The sequence below is a fragment of the Podarcis cretensis genome, assembly GCF_951804945.1.
Source record: "Podarcis cretensis genome assembly, chromosome: 7".
Classification (NCBI taxonomy): Eukaryota; Metazoa; Chordata; class Lepidosauria; order Squamata; family Lacertidae; genus Podarcis; species Podarcis cretensis.
Window position 1 is genome coordinate 41451397 of NC_137176.1, and position 20942 is coordinate 41472338.

General features: G+C 42.5%; 1 protein-coding gene across 4 annotated transcripts in view; it reads right to left on the reverse strand.

Moving 5' to 3' along the window:
- Positions 1-20942, reverse strand: part of CDH7 (cadherin 7) — a 118539-nt gene that overhangs the window by 39244 nt on the left and 58353 nt on the right. For all 4 annotated transcript variants that reach the window (XM_079982928.1, XM_079982929.1, XM_079982931.1 and 1 more), the window contains exon 4: positions 2576-2695. In XM_079982928.1, coding sequence (XP_079839054.1) covers positions 2576-2695 — 120 coding nt within the window. The remainder of the gene's footprint in view (positions 1-2575; positions 2696-20942) is intronic.

The following is a 20942-nucleotide window of genomic DNA, read 5'->3' on the forward strand; positions in this document are numbered from 1 at the left end:
CATGCCAAAAGAGACAAGGTAGTTTTAAAATGACCAGTGGCTTCTTCCTCAAGATAAAGGCTACAATCTTACACACACCTGGCAGTGAGTCCCAGTAGACCCAAGGAGACTTACTTTTCAGAAGAAAAGTAGACTGCATTTTAAGCCTGAAATCCTATACACACTTAGGTAAAGGTAAAGGGACCCCTGACCATTAGGTCCAGTCGTGGCTGACTCTGGGGTTGTGGCGCTCATCTTGCTTTATTGGCCGAGGGAGCCAGTGTACAGCTTCCGGGTCGTGTGGCCAGCATGACTAAGCCGCTTCTGGCGAACCAGAGCAGCACATGGAAACACCGTTTACCTTCCCGCCGGAGCGGTACCTATTTATCTACTTGCACTTTGACGTGCTTTCGAACTGCTAGGTTGGCAGGAGCAGGGACTCAGCAACGGGAGCTCACCCCGTCGTGGGGATTTGAACTGCCGACCTTCTGATCAGCAAGTCCTAGGCTCTGTGGCTTAACCCACAGCACCACCTGTGTCCCGCTATACACATTTACCTGGGAGTAAATCCCATTGACCTCAACTGGACTTACCCACCCCAATGACTGCAGCACCCTGTATCTCCCAGCTCCACTGCTGCAATCAGGCTTAAAAGAAGCCTCCAGTTGTAGACAAATCTTTTTCAAACTTAACTGTGGCACAGTTGTTTTGACTTTGAGTGTGGGGAAGGTCACAGCTGGGGACTGGATTTTGTGTGTGTGTGTGTGTGTGTGTGTGTGTGTGTGTGTGTGTGTGGAGAGAGTGATTATGTGGTGTGTGCAGCTGCAAGGTTGCTTGCCACAGTTTCTCAGGTTTCCAAATGTATCCACAGGCAAAGCCTGCATTAGAGGATAAGAATTGTTTTACCAAATCAGCCTAATGTCTATTGAGTTCAGCACTCCATTTCCAACAATGGCCAAGAAGATAACTTTGGAAGTAAGGACACGATGATAATTCCCTGCTGTTTGACTCCTGCATCTGATATTCAAAGATGCTGGGTTTTCCCCCTTCTTATTGATTTTATGTTGCCTCATGATGGTTTCATGCTGATTTTACACTGATCCTTAGCTGATATAGTTCCTTCCTATTGATTTTTTTTTTAAAAGTTTTGATTGTATCTGACCGGTTGTGTTTTTTTAAGTAATAATAATTGTGAACCACCCAGAGACCATGTTTAATTGGGTGATATGTATTTTCCAAATAGCCATAATCAACAAATAATAAAAAATACTCTTCCATTTCGGTCCCATTTAGCCTTCACAGCCATTTATGTGTCTACTTATCCACAGACAGCTTTACTAGATGACAGCCTTTGCCTGCAATCTGGAGTTCAGTTAAGCTTTATTCGGATGTCCATGCTCAGATGATTCAAACTGCAGGATGCTGGACAGCAGGGCCCTGCATGCTTGCCCTGTTTGCCCCTATGACAGCCCTTTCCCATGGGGTTGGGGACACATCTGCAGCAAGGCAGTCTGCCAAGCACATGCAAACTCTCTCCAAGAACTGCAACCATGACCATGAATAGGCTTGTGGAGGGGACAAAGTGGGGCAGAGGGAGCACACAAGGTGAACACAAGGTAATAATAATAATAATAATAATAATAATAATAATAATAATATTTATACCCCGCCCATCTGGCTGAGTTTCTCCAGCCACTTTGGGCGGCTCCCAATCAAGTGTTAAAAACTTCCCTGAACAGGGCTGCCTTCAGATGTCTTTTAAAGATAGGATAGCTGCTTATTTCCTTCACATCTGAAGGGAGGGTTCTACAGGGTGGGCGCCACTACCAAGAAGGCCCTCTGTCTCTCCCTGCGGAGATGGTAGCCCTGAATCAGTGGCACATGCCGTCCTCACATGCACTCTTTACAAAGACCTGAGGAATGAGATTATCATGCCTCTTTTATTGACCATTTTGGGTCACCCAGCCACTGCCACAGTGTCATTTCTCCTGGCAGATCAAGAAGAGTTTAGATTTTGATATCCCACTTTATCACTACCCTAAGGAGTCTCAAAGCAGCTAACAATCTCCTTTCCCTTCCTCCCCCACAACAAACATTCTGTGAGGTGAGTGAGGTTGAGAGACTTCAGAGAAGTGTAACTAGCCCAAGGTCACCCAGCAGCTTCATCTGGAGGAGCGGGGAAGTGAACCCGGTTCACCAGATTACGAGTCCACCGCTCTTAACCACTACACCACACTGGCTTTCGTGGAGCCAGAGGAGCAGATGACTGCAAAAGTTGCAAGGTTTCTAGCTGGGGCAATCAGAATAAGGTCTACTATTTGACTAATTCAGGACCCTAAACTGTGTTTTATATCATTGACTTTTTATTTTGTTCTGTGTATATCGCAATGGTTTTTGTTGCTATCGCCGACAGCTGATGCAAATAAAGTTTCATTCATGCATTCATTCACAAGGTGAACATGGGCAGCCCTACTTTCCTGCATCATGGGATTATAGTGATAGTCAAATAGAGTGCACCTGTGTCAGAGAACTCTGGAGGTTCTTTTCAGTTTTCCCTGATAAAAGCTGTAGATATGGGAAGTGTAAGAGCATTTACCTGTCTTTGGTTCCACAGAAAAATAAGGCTGTCCTTGAAGAATGCTGTAGACCACTCTGGCACTGTTTCCATATGTAGGGTCATCGGCATCAGTAGCTGTTACTTGTACCACGGAGGTTCCTGTGAAAATGTTCAGAGGAGTAATAATTAGTGTTATTTTTATAGAAAAAGAGGTGCTGGAACTCACCATGAACATCTCCCTCATTCTCTTAGAATGGCATTCTGGCTGGGGGAGGAAAAGCCTTGGTAACAGACTTCAACTCCCAGTATGGCTAAGATTCAGGAATGTTGACAGTTTTAGTTCAGCAACAACTCAAGGGCCATAAGTTCCCCATCTCTGTAAGAAATAGTAGTGATGGGATTAGATTATTTCTTCCATTTGCTGCTATAGAAAATGTGCCTCAGCCACCTGCCAAGGCAACCCAGTGAATTCAGTCATCACTGGCAGGACTTGCATGAGGATCATTAAAAGTAAAGGGGCTTCTGATGTAAAATGGTAGCTGCAATTTAAATGACTTCTGCTACCCCCCAGAAACTGTTGATCCTCTAAAAATAAAGAGGCACTGAGCTTTTAATAAGCCTTTAAACCTATTTTCTTGCCGTTAAATTTTTTCCACCCTCTGCTAAAAGTGCTGATTTGATCGACTTTTAATGATCTTGGTGCTCCATGACTCCACAGGGAGATGAGAACAGAATGGCATGAAAAAGCTTTCCTCAAGTCACCTGTGTGTCAAGGTGACTTGCCCCAGACCGTGACTGGAGTGAGGTGGTTGTTAATTTGCTGTGAACACTTAACCTTTGGCCTCTCTGATGAGATTACAAACAAGGCAATTCTTGACTAGAAGTAATTCACTATGTAAACATTTATTCACTCAGAAATTGACTTGTGCTACCAGCTTCATTATAAAGGTACGGCTGTGAATTTTTCTAGAAGGGAACCAGAGAGTTGTCATTCTAAACACAATATTGACCTTTCACACCGTGCAGAAAAATGAGGTTTTGTTCTCTCTGAAAACCCATATGCCTAATCTGAAGCAGTAAATCGTTAATAATAATAAAAAAATGTTAAGTTTATAATAAAAATATACTTTCACTGCCCTTTGGTGAGTAATGAAATTGGAAAACATAAAAAAGCTCTTACATTTGGAAATTGTTGTATCTAGTTTTTTTGCTTAATAAGGGTTTCCTCATATATTACACTATAAACGTAATTGCATATGCCAGCACATGTACAATGTTCAATAAAAGTATTCCCATATGTGTGTAGATTTCGACAAATCACATTAACTTATGCATGCAGACTTTTCGGTAAGAATTTTCCATGGTTTTTGGTCATGTAATGCAGTAGTGTTTCCAGGTTTGGGGGGTGGGGATGGGTAAAAATGGTCTCAGTGACCAATAAAGTATTCCTCTGATTTTGATCATTAACATAGTTAAAGAAGGGGGTCTGCTTAATATTCTAGGTGGCAAGGTTACATTAAAGTAATATGTTTGAATGCTGAATGTTTAAATGGAAGTCTAGAGACAATGGATAAAACAAACACCATTAGCTGTACTACTGGATAAATATTTAATGCTTATTGTATTTGTATTTGTTTAAAAAGCAATAAAAATTGTTTGTTTTTAAAGATAAGCCTCAGGAAAATAAAGTAATCATTGCCTCCTTTAAGGTCAAGTACTGGATGGGTCAAATATCCCAAATCAGTCTACAATTGAAGAACTGCTAATCCACAGAAACCATGGTTCCCCATCTCAACACAAATTAGTACAGGCTTCATTCTGAAGCCCTTACCTTCATTCTAAATGCCTTAAAGATTCTGAAATCCAAAGAATTGTACACCTATTTAAATAGGATACTAAATAGGATATTAAAACTTCATAATGGGTGTAGCTCTAAGCCAATTTAACAAGTTTATGAAAGTCATGTCCTGGTCTGATTCTCTAATTAATGAACTGCTCACAATATAATTTAGTAAATAGCCAGGACTGCTTATGCTTTATTGTGCAAATGTGTCTAATTGTATTAACTTCACTAGCAAGGCTGTTATCACTGCCAGCAGCACAGGAAGTACATGATGCTTTTTCCTCTTTCAAAGAAAATGGGGAATGGGAATGAGGAAAGCTCAGCTCTGAAGGGAAGAACTTGCTGAATGACCTTGATCTGAGGAATATGTGTTTCTCAAGGAGAGGGTGACGCCTTATTTATTGACATCTGCTACTGCGGTGTTGTTGTTGTTGTTGTTGTTAAAATGTTCACCCTGCCTAATTTTCAAAGACATTCAAGGTGTTTTGCAATCCAAAGCACTTCCCCCTGCACATCACAAATATGGACATCAAAGCGAAGCCCCTGTAACAAGACCCAAAAAAGCCATTGAAACGGTGACATGCACCAGCAAAAATAAAGCAATCTGGTAACACTCCTCAATTGATAAGGCATGCCACAACAGAAAAGATCTGGCCCTGATTTTTGCCAGTCAAGCTCCTGCCATCAAGGGATCTGGAGCAGGGTTTCAGATGTTGACTGTAGTTTGTGGAGAGGAATCTACAGAAAGAGGTGGTCCTTGAGGTGCACAGATCCCACGTCATTGGGGTCCTAAGATTATACAGGACACCTGAAGAATTCAGAGCACATCAGAGGGAAGCACTACTGAAGTTCCAAAGAATAGCTGCAATTCCCTGGTATGACCTGTGTTCAAAACTTGTGTGCAAATTATTTTGAAATAAGTGCAAAGATTTATGACAATGTGACAAAAAACCTCTCCCAATGAGCACTGGCAAACATGCTTTTCTCCAGAGTGTGCATAATATGCAACGAGTCCCAAACTTAGCAATATCAAATGCACTCTCATGTTATTCTGGCAGTTTAAGTACCTCTGAGTACTCAAGTTTGATTTATTCTGAGCATGTCCAGAGTGTCCCTTCCCAAAGACCCTAGCCTTTAAACATGTACAAAATGTTTGTTCCTTTACAAGATGATCTAACTTCTTTAAAAAGGGGAGGGGTAAGGATATAAGGTCCTTTTTTTAGGAAATGCAGAATGTTTCTCCCCTCTGATAGAAAACACCTCTTTAAAAGGTCTAAGAGTGGGTACATCAGAGCATATCCAGAGTGTCCCCAATGAAGGTTTATATATTTATTTATTCTAAAAAGCAGTGATAGCATGTAATACTTTATTATTACTATTTTGGCTTGGAACTCTCCCATTCTGGGAACTGGACAAGGAAATGCAAATTTATCTAAGCCAGCAAAATTGTGACTTTTTAAACTGGATCTATTTATTTGCTATATTCTCTGTAGTGATCATGGTAAGGGGCTCTATACTGTGAAGCTACTAAAGCTCATTCAATTCATTCTTTTGAATACCTGTGTTGTCATGTTGAAATGTACAATCTCTCCAGGAAGTGCTAACTGAACTCTCAAGACCTGCAGTTACTGACAACAATCCTTACAAATTCCTCCCGTAGTAAGCTCTATGTTTACTGCTGATCATTCTTAAGGGAACCACAGAATCATACATAACTGCAATGACAGTTTCTGTAAGCCCACTAGGGGTGGCTTGTAAATCCTGCTGGCTTGCTAATGCCAGGTGTTTCTCTTGCAGACAATATTATGGATGAAGCCAGTACAGTTGCTAAACTCCAGGGGTCAAATAAAAAAAATGGAGTTACTAAAATATATTTTGATTGCCCAAACCTCTTTGCATGTTACGTGTGGGAAATATGGATTTTCTACACAGAAAATGTGGAAGGTGATGATTTAAATGTAAATCTAAAACAAGTGCAATGCTTGGGGTCTTGAGTGAACCTCTTCTAGACACAAGGGAACATAAGAAGAGCCTACAGGATCAGGCCAATGGCCCATCTAAGTCCAGCATCTTGTTCTAATAGTGGCCAATCAGATGCCGGTAGGAAACACGCAAGCAGGATTTGAGTACAACGGCAAGAGGGGAAAGGAAAATTGTATGGTGCTGTCCAACAGATTCAGAAGTAAGCCAGAGGAGGGTGCTGATCTGTGGAAAATATTCAAAATCAGGCCCTACCCAATGACTGGCTCATTTAAACATTGGAGTTTTTCCCCCAGCTATGTAGGAGTTGTTCATAGAAAAGTTGCTCCCACATATACAAGGGAAGCTGGAACACAAAATCTCCCCAGAAGAATGATCAAATGCGGTAGGATGGGCAGCAAGGGGGAAGGCAGGGGAAAGGAGTAAACTAGCCCAGCCTACTCCCTTCTCTGATGCTCTTCTTGAAGGATCATCAAGCTATTCTTGCTCATCAGCTTCCAATTCTTGTCATGAGTGGTGACCTGTATTTCACAGCATGCAGAATTTGAAAAGAGCCACAGACATTGCTAAAGGCCAGGGGTGGGGAACCTGTGGCCTTGTGGAAACTGTTTGATGCCAACTTCCATCACTAACAAATCTGTAGGGCCCCCAGTTCACCATTCTTGCTGTAGGAAGAAGCACCATCCTGAATTCCTATAGCACCTTCCTATATGCATTCCTATAGCACCTTTCTACCAGGGGATTTACCACATCAGAGATTATCAGATCAAAGACTACAAAGACTACAATAAGCATTAACATAACACAGACAAAAAATAAGTTATAACAAGTAAAAACAGAGTCAGAGATTCAGGCTGCAAGTCTCAGGTACATAAGTATAGGAATTCAATGGAACTTACTTCTGAGTTGATAAGTGGTTAGGAAATGAAGTTTCAATGCCTAAACAGCTCATTTGTCTCTCACCAGTGCTATTTTCCACTATCATTTTTACTATACTTTCAAGAGGCAACCTTGCAACCTTCATTTTACCTTCTCACAATAATCCAGTTGCAGTGATATTATGCCAAGGTCACACGAGCAGACCACTCCATACTGATTTGTATGTGTCTGCATATCACATGGAGGGGAAATGCTTTTGATCAGAAATCTTCCCAAATGCATTCTGAGGTGGAACAAGTATGAGAGAAGACTATAACATGGAAGTGTGTGCAGGAAGAGAAGCTATTTTAGAAAGGTGATACTTATGGATCACCCTCCACGATGAAGTGTGTAGGTCTGCACACTTGTTAGGAAGTCAAAACACACAACTCAGGGCAGGGAGACTATATTACTTTGCTTTTCCACTCTGTCTCGGAGGAGTAGAAATATGCTTGTGCACCATTGCTCACAGCATGCCAAGCAACTGTTGCAAAGTTCATCAGGTCTTGTTTTAGCCAGTGCTAAAACACTGGTTCAGTACTACTGAACCAAATTAATTTGGAATCCTAGATTAGTTGGTCCTGAACAATCAGTAAATCCAAACTATGCACACACATGCACACACACATGCACACACACAACACAAAATAAGCAGCACAAACAACTATTAATATTCCTAATATAGACAACTCTAAACAAAGCATATAGCAAAGGATATATACATACATTCGACAATAAGCCTACTACAGAAATCCCTGCACACATCAATATCCTTTCCCTAGGCTGTGACAGATTGTTTTCCACTGTGAGAAGTGAGTTTTGCACAGTGTTAATTGGCTGGCCCTTGTGTCAATCACAAAGCAATGCCCACATTTGCAATAAGCATGATACTAATTGATGGGTCGTTCTGTCATTCATTGGAAAACACACACACATTCCCCTTGTGTCATTACAACAGCAAAGTTAGGGGAAAGCTGAACCAGCTCCGCAACATAACTCTCTGCACATTCTTCTCTTCTATGTGATTCTGCACAGATGTGGGCCAGATACATCCCTCCCTCTCCTTCAGAGAAGCACCATCACTGACACATAACTTTTCCTGGAAAAGTTCCACTGATTTTTTTTAAAAAAATGTGTTGCAAAGTCACAATTTGCATAATGTGAGAATTGGCACAAACTATGCACCCTTTCTCGAAAGGGACGCGGGTGGCGCTGTGGGTTAAACCACAGAGCCTAGGACTTGCCGATCAGAAGGTCGGCGGCTCGAATCCCCGCAATGGGGTGAGCTCCTGTTGCTCAGTCCCTGCTCCTGCCAACCTAGCATTTCAAAAGCACGTCAAAGTGCAAGTAGATAAATAGGTACCGCTCTGGTGGGAAGGTAAACGGCGTTTCCGTGCGTTGCTCTGGTTCGCCAGAAGCGGCTTAGTCATGCTGGCCACATGACCCAGAAGCTGCACGCCGGCTCCCTCAGCCAATAAAGCGAGATGAGCGCCATAACCCCAGAGTCGGTCACGATTGGACCTAATGGTCAGGGGTCCCTTTACCTTTTATGGACCCTTTCTATGTCTTTAACTGAGCAGTTCATGTGAGCTTATCACGTAAAGGGCTAAGGCTGCAATCCTATAAACACTTACCACTGAATGCCACTGAACTCAATGAGGCGTATTTCTGTGTCAGTATGCATACGATTGTGCTGTCAACAACCTATTCTGCATTATTATTATTATTAATATTATTATTTTTAAAAAACCCTGGGATGTGGCTCACCATCCTTTTTGGGCATTGTAGAAAAGAAGGTAGAACCTTATATTTTTACTCCCCAGCCCTCAGTATTTTTACATGGTTCAGAAGCATGAATTTATCACATGCATGAAGTGGTTTGGTTCTATTTAAAAACTTGTAGTTGACATACCACTTCAGTGGAGCACTGAATAAGAAGTGAACTTCAGCATGTTATCCACACATACAGAAACCAACATACATATTTACTGAAGGTGAGGCAGTCATCAAACATTGTTTTTTGTACAGAAATCACTTATACACAGGGATAAACTGTCACATATGATAGTTGTACATTGGAAGTGGTAGGGTCAAAGGCAAGGAGGCCAGCAGTAGGTGGAGCCAGAGCTAGTGACAGGAAGAATAAGAGCCAATGAGAGGCAGAGCCAACTAATTCTACTTTTATCCCTATTGTCCTCCATGCTGAACTGTAAATGGGTAACAACAAGACAAAGGAAATGGAAGCTGACAGACACTTCCACCCTGCTAAACTGGCTGTTATGCAGGAAGGCAGACAGCTGGGGGTTGGCTAAGAGCAGACTTAAGTTGGTGGGAAAGTGTCTTGTTTGCCCTAATGGGCCAGCCTCCAAGTTACGTACAGTTAAGTTTGGGAAGCCGCAGTTAGTCATGGCTGTTTGTCATTTTAATAACTGAAGCGGTACTTGTTGTTTAGGCCTTTAATCGTGTCCGACTCTTTGTGACCCCATGCACCAGAGCACAACAGGCACTCCTGTCTTCCACTGCCTCCCGCAGTTTGGTCAAACTCATGCTGGTAGCTTCGAGAACACTGTCCAACCATCTCATCCTCTGACGTCCCCTTCTCCTTGTGCCCTCAATCTTTCCCAATACCAGGGTCTTTTCCAGGGAGTCTTCTCTTCTCATGAGGTGGCCAAAGTATTGGAGCCTCAGATTCAGGATCTGTCCTTCCAGTGAGCACTCAGGACTGATTTCCTTAAGAATGGATAGGTTTGATCTTCTTGCAGTCCATGGGACTCTCAAGAGTCTCCTCCAGCATCAGTTCTTCAGCAATCAGCCTTCTTTATGGTCCAGCTCTCACTTTCATACATCACTACTGGGGAAACCATAGCTTTAACTATACAGACTTTTGTTGGCAAGGTGATGTCTCTGCTTTTTAAGATGCTGTCTAGGTTTGTCATTGCTTTTCTCCCAAGAAGCAGCAGTCTTTTAATTTCGTGACTGCTGTCACCATCTGCAGTGATCATGGAGCCCAAGAAAGTAAAATCTCTCACTGCCTCCATTTCTTCCCCTTCTATTTGCCAGGAGGTGATGGGACCAGTGGCCATGATCTTAGTTTTTTTGATGTTGAGCTTCAGACCATATTTTGCACTCTCCTCTTTCACCCTCATTAAAAGGTTCTTTAATTCATCCTCACTTTCTGCCATCAAGGTTGTGTCATCTGCATATTTGAGGTTGTTGATATTTCGTCTGGCAATCTTAATTCCGGCTTGGGATTCATCCAGCCCAGCCTTTCTCATGATGAATTCTGCATATAAGTTAAATAAGCAGGGAGACAATATACAGCCTTGTTGTACTCCTTTCTCAATTTTGAACCAATCAGTTGTTCTGTATCCAGTTCTAACTGTAGCTTCTTGTCCCACATAGAGATTTCTCAGGAGACAGATAAGGTGATCAGGCACTCCCATTTCTTTAAGAACTTGCCATAGTTTGCTGTAGTCGACACAGTCAAAGGCTTTTGCATAGTCAATGAAGCAGAAGTAGATGTTTCTCTGGAACTCTCTGGCTTTCTCCATAATCCAGCGCATGTTTGCAATTTGGTCTCTGGTTCCTCTGTCCCTTCAAAATCCAGCTTGCACTTCTGGGAGTTCTTGGTCCACATACTGCTTGAGCCTTCCTTGTAGAATTTTAAGCATAACCTTGCTAGAATATGAAATGAGTGCAATTGTGCGGTAGTTAGAGCATTCTTTGGCACTGCCCTTCTTTGGGATTGGGATGTAGACTGCTCTTCTCCAATCCTCTGGCCACTGCTGAGTTTTCCAAACTTGCTGGCATATTGAGTGAAGTGGTACTTAAGCATACTTAATTTTCTCTTAGTTGTATCCAAGTGCTGACTCTTCATCATGGAAAAGTAATCTCATGGCCAATCACCATGCTTACACAAAATGTATATTTGTGATTGTAGATATTGCATATTTTATTTATCTCCTTTATGAGTGGCTTTCTGTGAAACATACCAAGGTGATTTAACAATTTAAAACATATATAAAAATAATTTCAAATCCAATGCAGACTGGGATAAGAATCCCCACTTCAAAGGCTTGCTAAAAAAAAAAGAAAACATTCAACAGGCCCCCAAAAGACAATAGAATTGGTGCTTGTCTGATATGTTATGGGAAGGAGTTCCAAAGGGTAGCTACTGCCACACTAACGGCCAAATTCTGACAATCTATGGAATGGACATTCTGGTGAGATAATGACTGTGGGAGGCTCTGTCCTGCAGAGCACAGTAATCAGGTGGGTATATAAGGGGTGAGACAATTTTTTAGGTAATCCTTTAGCTAACCCAGTGCCTTGGATTTAGCCTGGAAGCTAATTGGCAGCCAGTGAAATGCTTTCAGCAGTGGTGTAACATGGTAGCAATTTGCTGTCCCAGTGAGTTGTCAAGACTCTGGGTTTGCAGTAGCTGCAGCTTTTGGACCATCCTTAGGGCCTGTCCCATATAGTGTGAATGGCAATAATACAATATTGAGATTACAATTGCATGGATGACAGTAGTCAGTCTTTCCCAGTCCAGAAACAACCATAGCTGTTTATCATTTGAAGCTGGTCAACAGGCACTTCTAGCTACTAAGGTCACCTGGAGTTCTAGTGACAGGGATAGATCCAGGAGCACCCTAACGTACAAACCAGCTGCTTCATGGGAGTACATGGGAAGTACACCACCATCCAGAGAAGACAACTGACTCTCTCACCCACAGAACCTTCATCTTGCCTAGATTCAGACTTGACCCTCATCCAGCCTATCACCAAGTCCAGGCAGTGGCCCAAGGCTTCCAATGCCTCTCCTGATTTAGACACTACAGAGATGTGCAGATGTTACAGTATACTGATGACAGTTCACCCCAAATCTCATAATAACGAAGGCTGCAACTAGATGTTAAATAGCTACAAGAGCTACGGAGCCAAAAGATGATCTTACCTGAAACCAACTCCAGAGATAGGACTTGAACCACTGTAAAACAGTGCCCATTATCTCTTTCACTGAGTCAGTTCAGGAGGATGCTATAGTCAATGGTATCAAAAGCTGCTGAAAGATCAAGAATGACAGGTTGGCACATATACCCATACTTCTTTCTTCTGATAAAGGTCACCCTGATTCAGTCAAGGTCAAGACTCATTCAGTCACCATTCTAACCATTCCAATCTATCTTGTTGCTTATTTTACATGGGATAAAATCAAAAATTAATTCCAGAACAAACATACATGCATTTTGTCACAGCTTTCAGTTCCATCTGTTCATTTCTGTCTTTTTTGGTGTCAGGGTTACACCAGCATCTGTTTGGATTAATGAATCACAGTGCACATATATGGTGATGGAAACATACATAACATTCCATCAACATTTATTTAAAACACATTATTATATTCTAATACATCACTGCAACCTTCCTCCAAAGAGTTCAGGGCATGTATAGTGACCCCCACTTTTATTCTCACATCAACCCTGTGAGGTAGAGTTTAGGTTTAGAGAATGTGATCAATCCAAGATGACCCAGAAAGCTTTGTCTAGTATTTAATTAATTTGCAAAGATATTTAGGTACATTGAGAACTTGGAATGTGGAAGGGGGGAAGGAGAAAGAGAGAGACATGATGAAAAAGAATATCAGGCAAACTGTGCATGCACAGCAATCTTTACGGATAGAATTATTTATTTTTAAATGGAAGAATAGTGGATTGCTAATGCACTGCTGCCATGCTGCAAACAAGATCAGAAAATCTGGACCAAAAAAACTGGGGAGAATTTAGTAATCATCTCTATAAGATTGGTAGTTTTCATGCTTTCATAATTTATTTTGGCTGAAAATTATTTTTGCTATGCTTAATGGCTAATTAATAAAATCCTTGCCATGGATATAATTTTAAACAAAATAGGAGGTAGATACTTTGTTTCCCCTTAATATTTCATAAATGCTGTAGATGTTTAATTAGAAACCGTGTCTTATAAATAAACTATGAATCAATGTGACTATGTAAGATAAATGCCACACAAGCAGTTCATGGTACTAAATCCTTAATCCAATATTAATGCAGTATTAAATATTACTCCACTGGTAACCCCAAAGGCATTTAAATATACCATTCCAAGAAGCTTGAAGTAGATTTAATTTGCCGTAGTATACAAGGCCCAAGCACCACATATAATCCCACTTAAACCTTATTTTCTGGTGATTTATACACCTTTTGCTGCTCCTTTGTACAGGAATTAATTTCCCTCTGTTTTACCATCTGAACAAGAATATACACTATGAAGGAATAACTTGTATGTGCGACAGAACTAATAAAGTAGTCTGCCATATATAACCATAGTAAACTGTTAGCATCATAAATCAGGGAAAGGATGTGTCTCCAATTATCTATAAAAGTAACTTCCATCTAGCTGCACCACACAGCTTAAATGAATCTTCTCTGGAAAGCCCACTGATTTCAAGTTCTAATCATTCTCCAAAACAAAGACATCTGCTAGGATTATACAAGAAGCTACCGTACATAGGGGCTTTTGTCCAAATGGCTTAATTACCACCTACTTTCAAACATTGTTTATGAAGGCGTCAAGCTTCTTTTACTCTACACTTACTTTGAATGTGACATGTTTGGTTGTCTCCACAGGACTTCCCACCCCAGTTCCTGCATGTGTAAAATCTTCAGTCTGCACAACTGCCTTTAACACCATGGCTAGCATCATGCAAGGATTACCTGGGTGCTCGGAGAGTACATTGCCTGTGCGGTTGTTAGCCACAGGGCACAATGCCTTAAGCATTCACTGGCACAGGATCAGACATACAAGGCAGTCTCAGATATTGATTTATTTCAAAGAGCAAGAGAAAATGCAAGGAAGTGAGCCAAACACACACAAACACAAATGAAGAAGAGCTGAGCCTCAAGCAGATATGCTTAGGATATTCCTGAGTGAAATATCTGTGCTGTACTAGAATAAGAGACATGACCTTTACTGCACTAGCTTGAGGCCTGCCTCTTCCTTCATTGATTTGAAAGAGTGTCAACAACTCCCAGAAAGAGGAGAAGATCATATCTCACTGCACTTTCATCCCTCCCCTCAATGAAAATAAGAGAAGGAGAAGGAGAAGAGGAGTAGGAGGAGTTTGGATTTGATATCCCACTTTATCACTACCTGAAGGAGTCTCAAAGCAGCTAACATTCTCCTTTCCCTTCCTCCCCCACAACAAACACTCTGTGAGGTGGGTGAGGCTGAGAGACTTCAAGGAAGTGTGACTAGCCTAAGGTCACCCAGCAGCTGCATGTGGAGGATCGGAGATGCGAACCTGGTTCACCAGATTACGAGTCTACCACTCTTAACCACTACACCACACTGGCTCTGTTGGGCAAAAAGGGCCACATTTATTAATTGCATTATTAATATTATTAATATACTGCCCTATACCCAGAGGTCTCAGGGCAGTTCACAGAATAAAATCAAAATATAAAACTACAAAATACATAATAAAAAACAACAAGTCAATAACCCCCCCCCCAAAAAAAAAAAAACCCACATTTTAAAAGGGCATAGGATGCCAATCAAATCAATCAAAGGCCTGGTTAAAAAGGAACATTTTTGCCTGGTTCCTACAGGTGTATAATGAAGATGGCAGGCGAACTTCCCTGGGGAGAGCATTCCACAGAAGGGGAGCCATTACAGAGAAGGCCCATTCTCGTGTTACCACCCTCTGGACTTCTTGAGGAGGAGGCTCATGAAGAAGGGCCTCAGAAGATGATCTCAGGGTCCAGGTAGGTTCATATGGAAAGAGGCGGTCCTTGAGGTACTGCGGTCCTGAGCCGTTTAAGATTTTATAGGTCAAAATTGGGCCCAGAATCTAATTGGTAGCCAGTGCAGTTGAACCAGGATCCATGTAATATGCTCAAACTGTCGTGTTCCAGTGAGCAACCTGGAGTACCTCCAAGCTACAAATCTGCTTCTTCAGAGGAAGTGTAACCCCATCAAGAGCAGGTGATCTACCACCCACCTGGTCTAGGTAACCACCCACTAACAGCGCCTCAGTCTTATCTAGATTGAGCTTCAGTTTGTTGGCTCTCATCCAGTCCATTACCAAGGCAAGACACTGGTCCAGCACTTCCACTGCCTCACCTGCAGATGTAAAGGAGAAATAGAGCTGAGTGTCACCAGCATACTGCTGACAGCGTATTCCAAACCTCCGGATAACCCCACTTGGTGGTTTCAGGTAGATGTTAAACAACAGGGGGGATAGGATTGAGCCCTGTGGAACCCCTGTGGAAGGTTTCATGGGGCTGAAAAGCATTCCCCAAGCAACACCCTCTGGGAATGACCATCCAAGTAGGACTGAAACCACCGCAAAATGCTGCCACCAAGCCCTAGCTTGAGCAGTCGCTTCAGAAGGATACCATGGTCTATGGTACGGAAAGCCGTAAAAGGTCGAGAAGAATTAACAGGAATATGTTTTCCTTGTCTCTCTCTCGACAGAGATAATCATACAGGGTGACCAAAGCAGTTTCTGTGCCAAAACCGGGGCAAAACCTTAATTGAAATGGATCCAGAAAATCAGTTTCTTCCAAAGGCACCTGGATCTGGTCTGCAACCACTCGCTCCACAACCTTGCTTAGGAAAGGGAGATTAGCAACTGGCCAGTAGTTAGCTAGGTTTCCCAAACCCAGGGAAGGTTTCTTAAGGAGTGATCACCTCCCTGTCCCAGCCAGCTGTTCCCTCCTTGCTGGTTTTTATCAGCCAAGAGGGGTAAGGGTCTAGAGTGCAGGTGGTCGCCCTGACTGATCCAAGCACCCTGTCTACATCCTTGAGCCTTAGCAACTGAAACTCATCCAACACAACAGAACTAGACTGTGCTCTGGACACCTCATGAGATTCATCTGCTATAACAGCAGAGTCAAGATCTTGGTGGATGCAGACAATTTTATCCTCAAAATGCTTTGTAAACAAGTCACAGTGAGCTACCATTGGTTCTACCACCCCCTTTGGGCCAGCCTGTAAATGGTCCTGTACAACACAGACAATCTCTGTTCGGTTGCATTTATTCAGATATTTTCTCCACTTGTGTTCAAATACATGAGCTACAATGAGCTAACAAGCATGACTTGAGTGTGGGCACAAAATCCATCTGAAACCAGAGCAAAGCATCCCTGCTTTCCTAGGACATTTGGACAATACCACTTTGGTTCAAGGCAGCCAGATCAATGCCCCCTATCCCCCAGAAACAGTACTTCTCTCTTGTTAGGATTCAACTTCAATCAATTAGCCGCCATCCATCCTCCAACCGCCTCCAGGCACTCACACAGGACCTTCACCGCGTTCACTGGTTCTGATTTGAAAGAAAGGTAGAGCTGGGTATCATCTGCATATTGATGGACACCCAGTCCAAACCCCCTGATGATCTCTCCCAGCGGCTTCATATAGATGTTAAAAAGCATGGGGGAGAGGACGGAACCCTGAGGCAGCCCACAAGTGAGGGCCCAGGGGTCTGAACATTCATCCCCCACCACCACTTTCTGAACACGGCCCAGGAGGAAGGAGCGAAACCACTGTATAACAGTGCCCCAGCTCCCAGCCCCTCTAGACGGTCCAGAAGGATGTTATGGTCGATTGTATCAAAGGCCGCTGAGAGATCCAGCAGAACTAGGAAACAACTCTCACCTTTGTCCCTAGCTCGCCAGACATCATCAACCAGCGTGACCAAGGCAGTTTCAGTCCCATGATGAGGCCTGAATCCCGAGTGGAAGGGATCCAAATGGTCCGCATCCTCCAGGCGTGCCTGGAGTTGTTCAGCAACCACGCGCTCAATCACCTTGCCCAAGAATGGAAGATTTGAGACTGGGCGATAGTTGGCCATACTGGCCGGGTCTAAAGATGGTTTTTTAAGGTGATGGACTTTATGGGACTGGCTGAGATGACGGGCAGAATCCGCGACCAGGGGAAAGAGACAGTGGAAGAGGACTGGAAGAAATTTAAAATATATCTCAAAAACAATTGCAAAATTGAGGAATGTTAAGATGTCAGGGGGTAAGAGGTAAAGAACTGCAGCAGTAACTAAAAAAACTAAAGGAAACTTTATGAAAGGGAATTAAGACAATTGACTTAAGGGTTGCTAAAGAATCACTAAACAAGGATGCAGGGATGGGGAGGTATGGGGAAGTCAAAAGAAAGAAGGGTATGAAATGATGACTTTGAAGCTATATTGGTCTAATTGTTTTGTGTGCTTTGATTTTCTTGTTTTTCTTCTGTTTGTTTTGTTTTGTTTTTATTATCTGTCTGAAAAACGAATAAAAATTATTTTTTTAAAAAAAATAAAGATGGTTTTTTAAGAAGCGGTTTAATGACCACCTTTTTCAGCGGATCTGGGAATGTTCCCTCACAGAGGGAAGCATTCACCACCCCGCAGAGCCCATCGCCCAGCCCTTCCCGGCTTGCTTTTATTAGCCAGGATGGGCAAGGATCAAGGAGACAGGTGGTTGGTTTCACGCGTCCAAGCAGCCTGTCCACATCCTTGGGGGTAACGGATTGAAATTGATTCCATGCAACTTGACCAGACAGGGCTCTAGCACTCTCCCGCCCCAGCCTAGCTCCTTCCGAATATGAGTGATTTTATCTGTAAAAAACTTTGCAAAATCGTTGCAGGAGATCTTGGGGTCAAGGCCCCGGTGGTAAAGGTGGTTCCGTTAAATTGCGGACCACCTGAAAGAGTCTCTTGCTACTATTTTCTGCAGATGCAATAGAGATGGTGAAGAAAGTCATCTTGTTTGTTTTGGCCAGTTCTCTAATCTGTCAAGGTCGTTTTGAAGTGTGATCCTGTCCTCTGGGGTGTTAGCCACCCCTCCCAGTTTGGTGTCATCTGCAAATTTGATCAGGATGCCCTTGAGTCCATCATCCAAGTCGTTGATAAAGATGTTGAATAAGACCGGGCCCAAGACAGAACCCTGTGGCACCCCACTAGTCACTCTTCTCCAGGATGAAGAGGAACCATTGATGAGACCCTTTGGGTTCGGTCAGTCAGCCAGTTACAAATCCACTGAGTGGTAGCATAGTCAAACCACATTTTACCAGCTTCTTTACAAGAATATCATGGGGCACCTTGTCAAATGCCTTGCTGAAATCAAGGTAGGGCTACATCTACTGCGTTCCCTTCATCTACCAGGGTTGTAATTCTGTCAAAAAATGAGATCAGGTTAGTCTGACATGACTTATTTTTCAGAAATCCATGCTGACTATTGGTGATCACAGCATTCCTTTCTAGGTGCTCAAAGACTGTTTGCTTAATGATCTGCTCCAGAATCTTCCCTGGTATTGATGTCAGACTGACTGAGCGGTAATTATTTGGGTCCTCTCTTTCCCCTTTTTGAAAATAGGGACAACATTTGCCCTCCTCCAGTCTGCCGGAACTTCGCCTGTTCTCCAGGAATTCTCAAAGATGACTGCCAGTGGTTCTGAGATCATATCTGCCAGTTCTTTTAATACTCTTGGATGCAGTTCATCTGGCCCTGGAGACTTGAATACATCTAAACTAGCCAAGTATTCTTGTACTATCTCTTTAGTTATTCTGGGCTGTGTTTCCTCTGCTGAATCATTTGCTCCAAATTCTTCAGGTCGGGCATTGTTTTCTTTATCAGAGAAGACTGAGGCAAAGAAGGCATGGAGGAGTTCAGCCCTTTCTGTGTCCCCTGTTTGCATTTCACCATCTTCTCCTCTGAGTGACCCCACTGTTTCTTTGTTCTTCCTTTTGCTACGAACATACCCATAAAAGCCTTTTTTGTTGCTTTTAACCTCTCTAGCAAGCCTGAGTTCATTCTGTGCTTTAGCTTTTCTGACTCTGTGTCTACACGTGCTGGCTAGTTGTTTGAATTCCTCTTTGGTGGTTTCCCCCCCTTTTCCATTTTTTGTACACATCCTTTTTTAATCTTAACTCAGTTAAAAGTTCTTTAGATAGCCACCCTGGCTTCTTTAGGCACCTTTCATGTTTCCGTCTCATTGGTATTGCCTGAAGTTGTGCTTTTACTATCTCCCTCTTAACAAACTCCCAGCCATCATGAACTCCCTTTCCTTTTAGTATTACTGTCCATGGGATCTCACCCAGCACTTCCCTAAGTTTTATGAAGTCAGCTTTCTTAAAGTCAAGAAATTGAGTCCTAGTATGCTTGGCTGCTCCTTTCCGCTGTATAGTAAACTTCAGAAGAGCATGATCACTCGCGCCTAATGATCCTTCCACTTCTACCCCACTAACCAGGTCATCAACATTGGTTAGGACCAGATCTCAAATGGCTGTTCCTCTTGTTGCTTCTCCCACTTTCTGGACAACAAAGTTGTCTGCAAGGCCAGTGAGGAATCTGTTTGACCTTATGCTCTTGGCTGAGTTTGACATCCAACAAATATCCGGGTAATTGAAGTCCCCCATTACTACTATCTCCCTTCCTTTTGCATGCTTGGCCATCTGTTCCAGGAAGGCATCATCTATGTCCTCCGTTTGGCTTGGGGATCTATAGTGAACTCCCACAATGAGGTCACTGTTATTCTTCTCTCCCTTAATTTTGACCCAAATGCTCTCACTTTGGCTTTGAGGTTCTAAATCTTGGATCTCTTCACAGGTATACACATCCCTGACATATAACGCCACTCCTCCTCCTTTCTTGTCTGGTCTGTTTCTCTGAAATAGATTGTATCCCTCCATTATTACATTCCAATCGTGGGACTTATCCCACCAGGTTGCAGTGATGCCTATTATTAAAGAATGCTGCTTCATAAGCTATAAAAAAATATTCTAAGAACCCATGGTTGTGCAGTTTCTTAAATGTGCTAAGAGTTGCTAGGAAAGCACTATTCTCCTTACCGAACTACAATTCCCAGAGTGCTTTAACAATCCTTCCCAGTTGGGAATTGTAGCTAGTTGCCCTCCTACAGCACAGGAAACCTTAAATGATCATGGTTGGAAAAGTAGAGAATCTTAGAAAGTGTGGTGGTGCTTCCAATCATGTTGGCAACAGACAGACAGTATGGAGGGTCATGGAGTCATTAACCTCATTTTTTATTTTTTATTTTGCAAAAAAAAGGGGGTGTTTGGAACCCAATGAAACCTTTGAGGCCTCATGATATTTATTTCAGAGACGTTTCTGGGTTTCGACAAAAACACTGCTGTTGAGAATGTGGCTTGGGGATTAAAGCACTGAGTTTAAAAAGATCAGCATAGGAAAAGGGAAGAAAAATAACAAAGGTTTGAAAGCTGGAGAGCCGTCCTCTTCAGGGGGTAAGATGAAGGAGCAAGATACTTTCCTATGCTGCCCCCTGCTGAACTCGGGGAATACAAATCCACACAAAAATCTCAGAGATTTAAGAACAATATATATTTAATACAAAGGCAACCTAAAGTGTGGTGCTTCTATCAAATTTTCCTAACCCTAGGAGAGGCCACTGGAGAGACACACACACAGAGAGAGAGATCTCAGCATTGGGGTTTTCTTTGTTCAAATATATAGCCTTCGTAAAGTTGGGGAATCATTTGGTCTTAAAAGTAATGGATTATCCAAGTTTTTGCAGCTGGAAACAGCTTTAAGAATTCTGTTTCTTGCCCTCATGATTCCCCCCCTCTAGAAACACTGATCTTCATCTTTCCTTCAGAGGTTACTCTCCTTTTTC